Here is a 13353-nt window from a genome sequence, read left to right as displayed (position 1 = left end):
ACATAAATTTCAGGTGTTGGGGAAAGAGATAATAGGAATCTGAGGGGCAACTTTTTTTTTTACACAGAGGGTGGGGGGTATATGAAATGAGCTGTCAGAAGAGCAGTTAAGGCAGGTTAAATGCCTACTATGTTCTGTGTGCTGAAACAAAGCAAGAATTTCATTGTCCTATCAGGGACACATGACAATAAACTCACTTGAACTTGAGGTACAATAACAACATTTAAAAGTCACTTGGGACTGGTACATGGATGGGAAATGGGGCACCTTGGTGGGCATGGGCAAGCTGGGTCGAAAGGCCTGTTTCAGTGTTTCATGTATAGCAATGTTACAAATTTTTGAGATTTTAAAAATCAAGTCTTTAATTTATCCCATCAGATAAAGCATAAAAATAAGTTTAATTTGACACCTAATTCACTTTCATATCTTCAAGATTAAAAAAGTTATGGCCATTTTCATACTCAGAAATTGGCATCTTGTTCCCTATTGCTTTTTCTTTCTTAACACAAAAGGTGTGATCGAGAACATTTAAAGGCCAATAACTTTCTTAAAATTTAAGGGAACTGAAAGAAAGTTTCAGTTATTCTAGATTGAAGCATTCTGAAACAAATATGAAACAATCTTACTTAGATGACTTGAAATTAAAGCATATATATAATTAGTTAGTTACCTTTTTGTAGCTAATTACAAAATTCAATTACTAGATCTAAACATCTATCCATTTCTTAAGAATAGATTAACATTTTTAAATAGCCTAAGTGTCCAAATAACATTCACACAATAATTCAGAATATAACATAATTTTTAAATCTCATTGTCATGGGTTTATAGGCCAAACGGAAGAAATTTAATGTTTAATACCTGTAAATTAATGGCCATTTAAATCGGCTTGCGAGTGGGTTTTACTGGAACGGGACCATTTAGACCGTTCAGATGCAGTGAATTTATACCCCCATATCTGCAGCAAACACACTGCCGGTTCTTCGGGGGGAAAAATCACCGTTTCGCAACGTAAAATGTGAATTAAATACATCTTAAGCAACACTTTTATACATAAAAATAAACTACTTTCTTTTACCTGGTCCTGCATAAAATCCGTCCTAGTTGTCGGCATTGACGGCTTCAGAAGCTGCTTTTAAAATCATTACAGTGATTAACTTGTCGGGTGAATTAAAAAAAAAACCCACATAGAACGGCCGTAGGAACGATTCTTTAGCAAAATCTTGCACTCCAACAAATATAAATCAGGACCAGGTCGGGAAAAAAACCCCGTTTTTTAACTCCCCCCCCCCCCCCCCCCCCCCTCAAATGCGCCAAAATCACGCACACGGCCAGTGGCAGAATTACAGCGCCGCTGAAGGTAAGTTTTGTAACATACCTATCATGTTGAGGTCCCTCAACACCTCCAAGCTGATCAAAAAGGCACAGCAGCGCCTTTACTTCCTGAGGAGGCTCAAGAAAGCCCACCTGTCCCCCCGGATCCTGACCAACTTTTACCGCTGTACCATAGAGAATATCCTGACCACCTGCTTCACGGTATGGTACAGCAGCTGCACTGCTGCGGACAGGAAGGCACTACAACGGGTGGTGAAAACCGCGCAGCACATCATCGGTGCCCCGCTCCCTGCCATGGATGCCCTCCACCGAAAACGGTGTCTGAGACGGGCTGGGAAGATCATCAAAGACCCCTCACACCCCAACCATGGACTGTTTGCCCTCCTCCCATCAGGGAGGTGGTACAGGAGCCTCAAGTCACGTACTAGTAGGATGAGGAACAGCTTCTACAACAACACAATCACACTGCTGAACTCGGAGTCCCGCCGATAGATTTCTCTGGTCCCTCCGTCCCCATTGTTTAATTATTCTGTATTTCTTGATTATTCTGTATCTTCTCTCTTTCTATTTTTTTTTCCTTATGTACAACTACTACGGACTGACGCAAAACTGCATTTCGTTGTACTCATACTTGTATTTGTGCGATGACATTAAAGTTGAATTGAATTGAATTGAATTGAATTGAATGTACTCAAAATCTCAACAAAAAAGGCATTGCCCTTGCTGAATCCTGGGAATCCTTGGTGCATAACTGCTCAAAGTGAAGAAGGAACATTCGGGAATTAGATGGCATCAGGAGTACACTTCTTGATTAGTGCAGGTGTCAGGGGTTTTGTAGGGAGAAGGCAGGAGAATAGGGTTGAAAGGGAAAGATAGATCAGCCATGACTGAATGGTGGAGTAGATGTGATGGGCCAAATGGCCTCATTCTGCTCCTAGAACTTGTGAAGTTACCCGGAAAACCAGCATTAACATCAGAAGGAATGTATCACCTCAACAAAGGCAGTAAATCTGAGGGTTGGAACTGTTTTTTGTACCATAGTCATCTTTCTTTTAGAACCTTGATGTGTAATTTGTGTGCATTACTGCAGGGCTGCCAACTCTCACGCTTTGAGCATGAGAATCACGCATTTGGACAAATTCTCATGCTCTCACGCTGATCACAAATTTCTCACACTGTCAGGGGAGAGAGAGAGAGAGGGGGGGAGAGAGAGGGGAGAGAGAGAGAGAGGGAAGAGAGGGGGAAAGAGAGGGAGGGAGAATGGGAGAGAGGGGAGGGAGCGAGAGGGAGAGAGGGGAGAGAGGGGAGAGAGGGGGAGAGGGATGGAGAGATAGCGGAAGAGAGGGAGAGAGAGAGAGGGGAGAGAAAGAGGGGAGGGAGAAGGGAGATAGAGAGGGGACAGAGAGAAGAGGGAGAGAGGGGGCAGGAGAGAGAGGGATAGAGAGGCAGGGCTGCCAACTCTCATGCATTGAGCGTGAGAATCACGCATTTCGCCAAATTCTCACCTTGATCACAAATTTCTCACACTCTGTCGTGAGAAATTCTGTGATCAACGAAAATTTCAAAACTCTTATCAACTGCATGGGCCACGGGTGTTGGAAGCAGAAGCAGCGGCGGGGACATCGGAGGCGTCGGGAGCGTTGCGCCCCTGCCGTGAGAGTCTCTGTGCCAAATTTGCCCAGGTGACTGGCATGGATCAGGCTGCGGCTCGGTGCATCCTGGAGGACAACCAGTTGCTGCTGGAAGTAAATACCAAGCACTGGGTAGAAATGGTGGAAGATAGTGGACTTCAAATGGGAGTGGTTGGAGAAAGCATCCTGCTTGCCTGCTAGATTTTCACTTACTGTAACTGCAGGATAAATGTTCCCGATGTTGGGGGCGCTCAGAACCATGGGTCACAGTTTAAGAATAAAGGGGGGGGGGGGCAGTTTGGACTGAGATGAGAACAAACTTTCTTCACGCAGAGAGTTGTGAATCTGTGGAATTCTCTGCCACAGAAGGCAGTGCAGGCTAATTCACTGGATGTTTTCAAGAGAGTTACATTTAGTTCTTGGGGTAACAAAATCAAGGGATATAGGGAAAAAACATGAAAGGGGTACTGATTTTAGATGAACAGCCGTGATCATATTGAATGGTAATGCTGGTTCGAAGTGCCGAATGGCCTATTCCTGCACCTATTTTCTATGTTTCTATGCTTGAGTATATGGCAATAAAACTCGATCACTTGATTTTGAAGCATTCGTGCATGGTGGAGGTATAAAGTAGTCATAGAGTGATACAGTGTGAAAACAGGCTCTTAGGTCCAACTTGCCCACACCCGCCAACATGTCCCAGCTACACTACCTGCTTTTGGTCCATATCACTCCAAACCTGTCCTATCCATGTATCTGTCTAACTGTTTCTTAAACGTTGGGACTGTCCCTGCCTCAACTACCTCCTCTGGCAGCTTGATCCATACACCCACCACCCTTTGTGTGGAAAAAGATAGCCCCTTAAAATTTACCTCTTAAAAATACTTCATACAAAAAATTGAAATCATACTTCTACAATGCATTAAAACATGATTTTAATACATCAAATTTCAATAAGTCTCTACCCTGGGAGGGGGGACACCCCCCCCTTCCACACCCTCTCCTCACTCGGTTGCTCCTTTCCCTCACTGGGTACCCTCAAGGCCAGTGATCAGTGATCGCTCAGCCTCTCCACTTTCAAAAACGCTCCGCGGCCCCTGATTCAGATGGAGAACACTGCCAGATGTGAGCGGGGAACTGAGGCCAGTTGTCCATGATGTCTGGATCCCAATGCTCAGTGCTTCATGTTTCGGAGTGGGCTAATGTTATTGATTTGTAATTAGCCTGATTTGTAATTAGTTGACAAAACCTTAATTTATTAATCCGGAATATCCAGGGGGATGGGATAAGTGTAATAATGACATGCAAGTCACAACATTCAGCCCCGATAACCCATTATTTCCTTCAGTTAAATATTGGGAAGGTAGCACTATTGCCATTTGCCACTCAACTATTATGTTTGTTTACCTCACTGACTATTTCTACCCCCCCCCCCCCCTCCAATTCCTTTGACAGGATGAATAGAAATGCCCCCAATCTCGATGTTTGATTTATTGAACACGTAGATGAACATCCTCAAGGAGTGTAATCAGATGGAAACTGATTCGGATGCGATATTTAAGAGCTTGTTCAATGAATGGGGCATATTTTAAAGGAATGACAGAGATACTTGCAGAGGAATGTGTGAGGAGAATATTATTTGTCTTTAGTTTTAGGTTGAACCAGGACATCTGAAGATTCAAAGTTTAATATAGTAATTGTGCTGATACTGACCCCAACCAACCACGTAGATGAACATCATCGAATGAATGAATATCATCCATTCCGGAGGTTTTACTTTTATGATGTCATTTAAACGTCACTTGGATTTCACTCACTTCAATGTAAAAGTAATTGGGAATGGGGAGCATTGGAACAAAAATCTGCCCTAGGTACATATTAACTGTAATACAGGTACAATAATGTATGCACATTGGTAGGTGCAATCAAAACAAAGATCTTTTTTATCATTGTTGTGTTATGAATACCACAGAAAATATGATGTGCTCTCAAGATCACATTTAATAGAATAATATTGCTTAAATAAATAGTTATTGGACTTTGCATCTCGGAAAAGTCCCAGCTGAGAGGAAGACAGCAAAATACTGAAAATATTGGGGGGTGAAAATGACTTCGTACAGTTTGTTAGGAAAATGAAAGAAATGGTACATAATATTTGTACAACTGTGAGTATAATTTTACAGATGAGAAATTGTGTTTAGCCAATTAATGGCTTCTTTGACAAAGTAACTAGCATGTTAGATAACAAGGAAGCCAATGGATGTAGCAAATTTTGTTATACATAATTTGGTCTGTGAAGTGCGCCATAAAAGATTACCGCATTAAATAAGCACTTGTGGACTTGAACGTAATAGGTTCAGTCCAGGGGGTCAAATATGGGGCTTTATATGTGGGCCAGATATATTTTCAGTGCAGAGTGGCTAGGAGCAAGGCCAAGTGTGCATCCAGAGTCAAGGTCGGGGGGGGCGGGGGGCGCGGCGCAGGTGTAAGGCTGGACTTAGGGTCAGGAATGAGAGAAGGTATGCAACTGGAGTCAGGGTCAGGAGTAGTACCAGGTGTGCAGTGAGACCCAGGTTGGTCAACGTGGGCCAGGTGTTTGATTATAATCTGATTTCCATACATGAATATACTAAAATCATTCATGTGCTGCACGTGTTGATCAGAGCCTGGGCTCTACTGTGGAATGTAATTAGGAATGTAATTTAGTCCAACGTTATTTATAGCTAATCCAATTTAAAGCATAAACATTGCATTCAAGTGTAAGTTAAAAGACTCGTTACAGTATGCACCATATTGCACAATTTCAAGCTGAAAAATGCAAAAGCTCCGTAACAATGGGAGGGGGACAGAGAGGGGGGGAGAGAGAGGAGGGGAGAGAGGGTGGTGATTTATTGCAGCTTACTAGAAAAAATGTAGTATTAAATTGCAGAGACAGTGGTCAAAGGAATGGAGAAGAGAAAGCTCATTCCAGTGAATAAGATTAGCCTGAGGAATCCAGAAGCATGTCACATTCTCGAAACAAGGCAAGTTTGACTGAAATGAGAGGGTATAAATCATTTGAAGGATGGGGAATATTTGGAATTTGTCTATTCCAGAGTCATGTAGATGCTCTGTTATTGACAGCATTCTCAACTCATATCGTTTCCCAATGTTGGAAGGCAGTGGGGTGGGCAGGGTGGATTAAGAAAAAAATTGGAAAGGTAGGAAATCAAAAATAAAATATGAAAATGCAGTAAATACTCAGCCGGTCAGGCTGTATCTGTGAGAAGAGAAACAGAGTTAATGTATCAGGTCCGTTGTCTTGTTAGGGAAGGAAAATCATGTTGAAATGGAAGGTCAATGATTATCTTCTTGATCTATATAGATATTGCTTTAATAATGTCATGTGCTCCAAAGTACATTGAAAAGCTTTTGTTTGCTTACTGTATATGAATACAATCAAGCCAAGCACATGCTTTTACGCTGCCTTGGGAAAACAGTTAACACAGTCAAGGACCTTTCCCACCCTGGCCATTTCTTCTCTTCCCCACTCCTGTTGAGCTGAAGATACTAAAGCATGAAAGTGCTTACCAAGAGACTGAGGAACAGCTTCTTCCCCTCTGTTATCAGACTTCTGAAAGGTCCTTCCATAAGATATGGTACTGGCCTGATTCCCCAAACTGCTTACATTGGACTTTTTTTCTGGAACAATTACTAAGAAACTACATTCAGCACTTTAGTTTATTTCTCTTCGCTCAAACTTTTCTGTGCTTGTGTTTGGCGTGATTGTATTAATATTTGATTGGATAACATGTAGGTATGTTACAAAACTTACCTTCAGCGGCGCTGCAGTTCTGTCACTGGCCGTGTGCGCAACTTTGGCACCTTTGAAGGGGAGTGGGGGGGGCGGGGTTAAAATGCGGTTTTCTATCGCCTGTCCTGGATATATTTTCTCGGGGTGCTAGCTTATGCTGAATAATTGTTCCGACGGCTGTTCTCTGAATTTTTTTTTTTTTTTTTTTAAATCGCTGGACAATTTCAGCGCTGGAGTAAAATAAAAATCCGCTTCTAATGCCGTGAACACTGATAACCGGGACGGATTTCAGTTATACAGGACAGCTAAAGGAAAGCCGTTTATTTTACATATAAACGTGCTTCTTAGGATGACCTTAATCCAAATTTTACGTTGCGAAAAGGTGACTTAGTAGACGGTATGAACCGGCACTATTTTTCTTGCCGATATGGAGTTTAAATTCACTGCAACCGCAACGTTCCAAACGATCGTGTTCCACAAAATCTCACTCGCAAGATGATTAAAATGGCCATTCATTTACAGGTATTAAACACTAAATTCCTTCCATTTGGCCTATAAATTCATGACAATGAGATTTAAAAATCATGTTATAGAGTGAATTCTTGTGTGAATGTTATTTGGACACAGGCTATTTAAAAATGTTAATCTTTTCTTAAGAAATGGATAGTTGTTTAGATCTAGTAATTGAATTTTGTAATTAGCTACAATTGGGTAACTAACTAATTATATGCTTTAATTCAGGTCATCCAAGTAAGAGTGTTTCATATTTGTTTCAGAATGCTTCAATCTACAATACCTGACATTTTCTTTCAGTTCTCTTAATTTTTAAGAAAGGTATGGGCTTTTGACTGTCCTCGATCACAGCTTTTGTGTTAAGTCAATGGAAAAGCAATAGGGAACAAGATGTTAATTTCCGAGTATGAAAATGGCCATGACTTTTTTTAAACTGAAGATATGAAAGTGAATTAGGTGTCAAATTAAACTTCCTTTTATGCTTTATCTGATGGGATAAATTGCAGACTTGATTTTTTAAATCTCAAAATTTTGTGACATTGCTATAACATGCAAACAAAAGCTTTCATAACTCTTTATACCTTCTGTTATCATTCAACAGCTTTCATGGTACCTTGGTACATGTGACAATAATAAACGTAAATCTAAACCCCAAGTAGACAACTGGAGCCAAGTGCAAAGTAGCAGAGAACAGAATTGTCTTTTAAATAGAAAAAAAAACTTTATTCAGAATGACAAGTACATACAAAAAATCTGTACAGAACTCTTTATACATTATGTTATCATTCAACAGTGCCTTACACAGTAGTGTTCAGACCCAAGGTACACAAAATTGCTGGAGAAAGTCAGCGGGTGCAGCAACATCTATGGAGCGAAGGAAATAGGCGACGTTTTGGGCCGAAACCCTTCTACAGTCTGAAGAAGGGGTTCGGCCCGAAACGTTGCCTATTTCCTTCGCTCCATAGATGCTGCTGCACCCGCTGAGTTTCTCCAGCAATTTTGTGTACCTTCGATCTTCCAGCATCTGCAGTTCCTTCTTGAACACAGTGTTCAGACCCATTTGTACACAAAACACAGAAATGCAGAGAGACTAGGAACTGCAGAAGGTACAAATTGCTGGAGTAATATTCTGTGGGGAGTAGGGGTTGGAGGGAGGAGGGGGGGGGGGAGAGGGAGAGGGGGGGGAGGGGGTTGGGAGAGTGGGGGTGTTGGGGAGACAGTTAGTGTTGGGGGGGGGAGAGAGGAGGAGTGTTGGTTAGTGAAAGTTCACCTGAAGCTGTTGAATACAATGCCCACACATGGGTTGGCGTCCCGAAGGGAAGTGACCAACCCCGAGCTGGGAGCTCCCCTCAGTCGCGCTCTGTCCAATCAGCTGGCATGCTGCCTCAGACCCGCAATTCATTGGCGGAGCGGGACAATCCGCCTGGCGACCAATGGGAGGTCGAGGACCGTTGCTACCGACCAATGGGAGAGCGGGGACTCACAGCCACCGCCCAATGGGAGGGCGGGGTGCGGCTCCTCGGACCAATGGGAGAGCGTGGACTGCAGCCGCCGGCCAATGGGAGAGCGTAGACCGTCCTCCCTGGACCAATGGGATGGGAGCGAGGGAGGAGGGGGCGCTGAGCCCGGGGAGCGGCGCGCACGCGCACTCGCAGCCCCGGAGCAGACAACATGGCGGCAAACGGGGAAGCATGAGTTATCTCATTCAAAAGCTGCAAAATGGCTAGTAACAATATAAAGGTGAGGAGAGCCGGGTAGGGCGGCGTGGCGCCGGAGCAAACGTATATCCTTCGCGCGGGGTACAAAGCAACGGGGAGGAGAAAAAAACCGGGAAGAGTTTATTTATTTCCTTTCAGGGTGATTGAAAAAAAAATCCATGAGGTCGAGCTTTAGGCCCCGGGGTGTATTCTGCGGCCTGGCTCTCTTCCCTCGGCGCGATGCACCTCCGAAAGAAGGAGCCCTGTCCAACCTGTTCCTCTCTCGCCTGCACAGAAAACACGCTGCGGCCCTGCCCTCTGCCTTTTTTAAAAAAAATATTCGGCTGCGTTTCTAAATGTTAGGTTTACGGAGAAAACATTAAAAATGAGATAAGGGGTGGGGGAGGGGTGGGTGCATGCTCGCTCGCTAGCGGGCTGGTGATGATTCCGATGATTCATTCCAGCGTGGGGACTGTTTTTTGCTGCACATTAATGTTTGCCCGCCTGTTTAACCGGGTGAATTGCGACCGAGTTCTTGGAAGGTAGAGGGGAGCGTTGGTTTTATTCACAGCAGATGAGTGGGACATCACCAAGATCCACGCGTGTTTGGACATGATAGCGAGGAATGGGCAAAATGGATTCCGATATTTTTTCGAGGGGAGACTTTTGCATATCTTACAACCAAACATTTTGACGGTCGGTTGCACGCTTTTTTTTGTCATTCTTACTATGCGGAGAAACGTTGTTGTCTGATAATCTTTTGTGGCATACTCATCCTAAACAATAAGCACTGTTGAGGATATTGAAACTATAGTGTTGATTTCTAATTAGATGAGGTATCTTTCCCCCAGAAATTCTGCAAATCAATGGAGACAACATTTAATTAAAAACCATAATGGTCAATTGTCGAAATATTATGTGAACATGTTCACAATTGTTATTTTAATGCTGGATTAGAAAAAGGTTAATGCTGAGGCAAATTGGTCGTTACTGAGAAATTATCACTTTTTAAATGGTTAATGTTACAGTTCTTGCTATTTCATTGATTTCTTAGTTGAATGGCAGGTTTATTCAACAGTTTATAAAGATGTTCTGAACTTGATCTATAGGAATCTACTTTAAGTAGAAATTCATTCATGCAGTAAATGTAGCAGAAAATAATTTCATAATTGGAAATGAGAATTGTGTGTTTAGTAGGTTATGGTTTGAGTGACAACTCAATTAGCTGAAGATTTCACAACTCAAGATAAAATATTACATCTTTTAGAAGTTCGGAAGTTTGGAGCTTTTGTGCAAATGAGAATAAATACATAATATTAATCTTAAATCTGTGATCAGTAGTTTAATGAAACTTGTGATATTAAAGGACAAAGCTCTGAATGGCGGACCATGCTGGAGGTCGTGCTTCTGTATGTCCAAAATAAACCTGTGATCGATGTGTAATTAAAGAATTTTAACAGGGGCATAATGAATGATGCAGTTTACAAGCTTACCAAAAATTACTAATATTTCCCAAAATATATCTGCCTGTCGACTGACAATTTAGACAGATAAGATTTTATGCATTTTGTAGTTCCTGTGATGTAAAACTCCTGAAATATTTTGCCTTTCATTCATAATATAATACTTATTTTCTACAGGCATAAACCATTTTCTAATTAATGTTGAAGCATTCAAATGATTTTTTTTTTAAATTTTGAGCTCATTATATTCCTCAATCCAAAAGTTAGCATTATTTCTACAGTGGTGGTCTTTTTAAAATAAGTGAGTATCATAATTAAAAACTTTCTTTAAGGTGACATGTTTTCATTTTGACATTGCACAGCATTCTTACCACAACAATGCATTATTAGATTTGTCAGAATATGCTGCAGAAAATCTGGATTTTTAGTTTCGGATGTAATTATAAACATTAATTGACTTTGTTTTAAACTTATGCCTGTGCTATCTCCCTTCACCTTAATCCATAGGCTATTTATCCTATATCCATGAAAAAATACAATAAATATTATCGAACAAAAGATTGGGAGGTATGAAATAGATGATTCAGTTGCTTCTCCCTTATCTTATGTTCATTCTGCGCCCCAGAAATTAGAATAATGCTTGTGGTGAAATATCAGCCACAATCTTACTAAATGTTGCCATTACTGGGGGGGGCTACTGTTTATGAATTTACTGTTAATTTTGACAATGACAAATATGCAAATGTAGCTAAAATCACAATTTTTCTTTGTAAAGTTGCTGAGACCTACTATTATCTAAGCTGACATGCTTAATCCGTGGCTGCATATTTGAAACCTGAACACTTGATGATTCTAGTTTGCTTCCTTTTCAGCATTCAACAAGGCTTAAACTTGGAACTCGCTGAGTTTTTGCTGTAGATATTTAGGGAGTCAAGAGTTTGACCGCCTGTGCTCTATGATTATGTAGCGCTGGAAGTGAAGCATCGATCACACTCATTTTAAATGTTGGCGTTACCATGGACCAATTGGCTTAGTCCATGCTGGTTCTTGTATTTTTTACATTCATCTAACTTGGATCAAGCTCAGTCTCTGCATTGACCTACATCAGCTCCCAGTAAAATAATGTCTCAATTTTAAAGTTTTCATTCTTGTCTTCACTTCTCTCCATGAATTTAGCTCATCTTAGTCTGTCCCTACTATCTCCCAGGCCTCTTATATTTGACCCTTCTAAATGTTTCCCTGATTTTATTTATGCTTCACGGGAGCTGGAACTACCAAATATCAAGGCTCTGGAATTCCTTGAATCTTTCTGTCTCTTTGCATTTCATTCTTCCTTTTCTCTTTCAAATAATACTTTTTGACCAAGCTGTCGTCATAGGCTCTAACTCAGGGGTTCCCAAACTTTTTCGTCCCATTTACCCCTGGCAACTTTTTAACAGCGCATAACAATGTTATTTCACTTATTTATGAACAACTAATGATGTTATATACCAGAACCAAACGCAGTCAGTCAATGAGAAAAAATATGTACAAATCCAGAAACACCAAATTTTCCCCCTGGGTAGGCGAAATTTACCCCAGGTTGGTAACCCTTACACTAACTTGTCCTCATAGACACGTATTGTTTTTTTTAATAATATTTCTCTTGCGTCTATACTACGTATGTTTTACATTTATAACGCATGCTACATGCAATGTCCAAACAAACATAATACCTAAAATTAAGTATTAAACCACTGTATTTTGTTTTGTGAAAGCGAAAAAAACACATGGGCAGTAAATGCAATATTAAGTGTGAATCATGTTGTAGCCTTTTGATTAAAAGTTTATTTTATTGGGGATGGTTAAGAAGTGAAGTAACCAAGATTAGACTCGTTAGGAAAGTGCCTCAATATATTTTGTAAAAGTAAAAAAAGTCAAGATTTAAATTAGTTGCAAGCTTAAAAGCCAAGGATGTTAGTTAAGAGACTCATTATCTAAGGCGAAAGCAATTTATCACTTTGTAGGATTGCATATTTACTGAGACAACTGCAGTATAGATCTGCTTTTTTTCCTGTTACTGAAATTCACTCATTGTTGCTGTCATCTATCTATGTGACCAGTGTTAATTTTGAATCTTGCACTGTTTTGATAAACTATTGCTTATGCACTCATGACAAGTAACTAAAAAGTATGCTTGTAAAAGTAGGTTGTTTTTCAGGATTCCTTGACACTTCAGCTAAATCTGTTCCTGTTTTTTATTTCACTGAGTGGTGGCGCCATAGAGTGTGGCAGCCTCGCCTGCAGCAGTTTTGTTTTGGAGGCCCTTTAGTCTTTTTTATATGGGGGGGGCCGATTTTTCCAGTCCTTACCTGGGATGACGATGCTTCCTTCCTCCGAGCCGCATCTTCGCCCCCCTCCTCGCAGCCTACTACCTGGATTGGATCGGCCTTTCATGCTGGAGACCACACAGAGCAAGCTGCAGCTTCAGCGGCAGCACAGCACTGCGGTACCATTGCGGAGCGGGCGATGCCTTACCCGTGTCGCCGTGTGGAGCTCCGGAGTGCTGTGACTGCCGACTTCAACCGTGGAGCTGTGGGGTCTGCGAAGGGTTCAGCCGCGGTGGCGCTGACTTTGAGCCTGGGATCTTTCGCCAAAATCGCCAGTGTTGGAGCTCCGACCAGCGCGGCCCGTGGACTTCGGAAGTCGCGGCTGTTTCGGAGCTGTAAGCCCCTGAAGAGTGTTCTTCCGACGCCGGAGTTCCATCATCCGGCGAGGGCCTGAAACATCGGGCCGCCGTATTGGTGACTGCAGAGGACTCAATAGTTGAACCATGGGTGAACATAGAGGAAGTGGACTAAACTTTGCTACTTTCCCTCACAGTGGGAACCATTGTTTGGGGATGTTTTGTATGTTTAATGTTAAATTCTTTAATGTTGTAT

At 41.7% G+C, this 13353-nt stretch overlaps 1 protein-coding gene across 2 annotated transcripts in view; it reads left to right on the top strand.

Moving 5' to 3' along the window:
- Positions 1 to 8870: 8870 nt before the first annotated feature.
- Positions 8871 to 13353, top strand: part of usp10 (ubiquitin specific peptidase 10) — a 72817-nt gene continuing 68334 nt past the window's right edge. Inside the window, exon 1 of one of the 2 annotated variants that reach the window (XM_055648917.1) lies at positions 8871 to 9012. In XM_055648917.1, coding sequence (XP_055504892.1) covers positions 8992 to 9012 — 21 coding nt within the window. In that variant the 5' untranslated portion in view covers positions 8871 to 8991. Of the gene's footprint in view, positions 9013 to 9566; positions 9666 to 13353 lie in introns of those variants that run through there. The other variant, XM_055648916.1, reaches the window with a different exon arrangement.

The sequence above is a fragment of the Leucoraja erinacea genome, chromosome 17 (assembly GCF_028641065.1).
Source record: "Leucoraja erinacea ecotype New England chromosome 17, Leri_hhj_1, whole genome shotgun sequence".
NCBI lineage: Eukaryota > Metazoa > Chordata > Chondrichthyes > Rajiformes > Rajidae > Leucoraja > Leucoraja erinaceus.
Note: the sequence above shows the minus strand (reverse complement) of the source record. Positions and strands in the feature narration are given on the sequence as shown.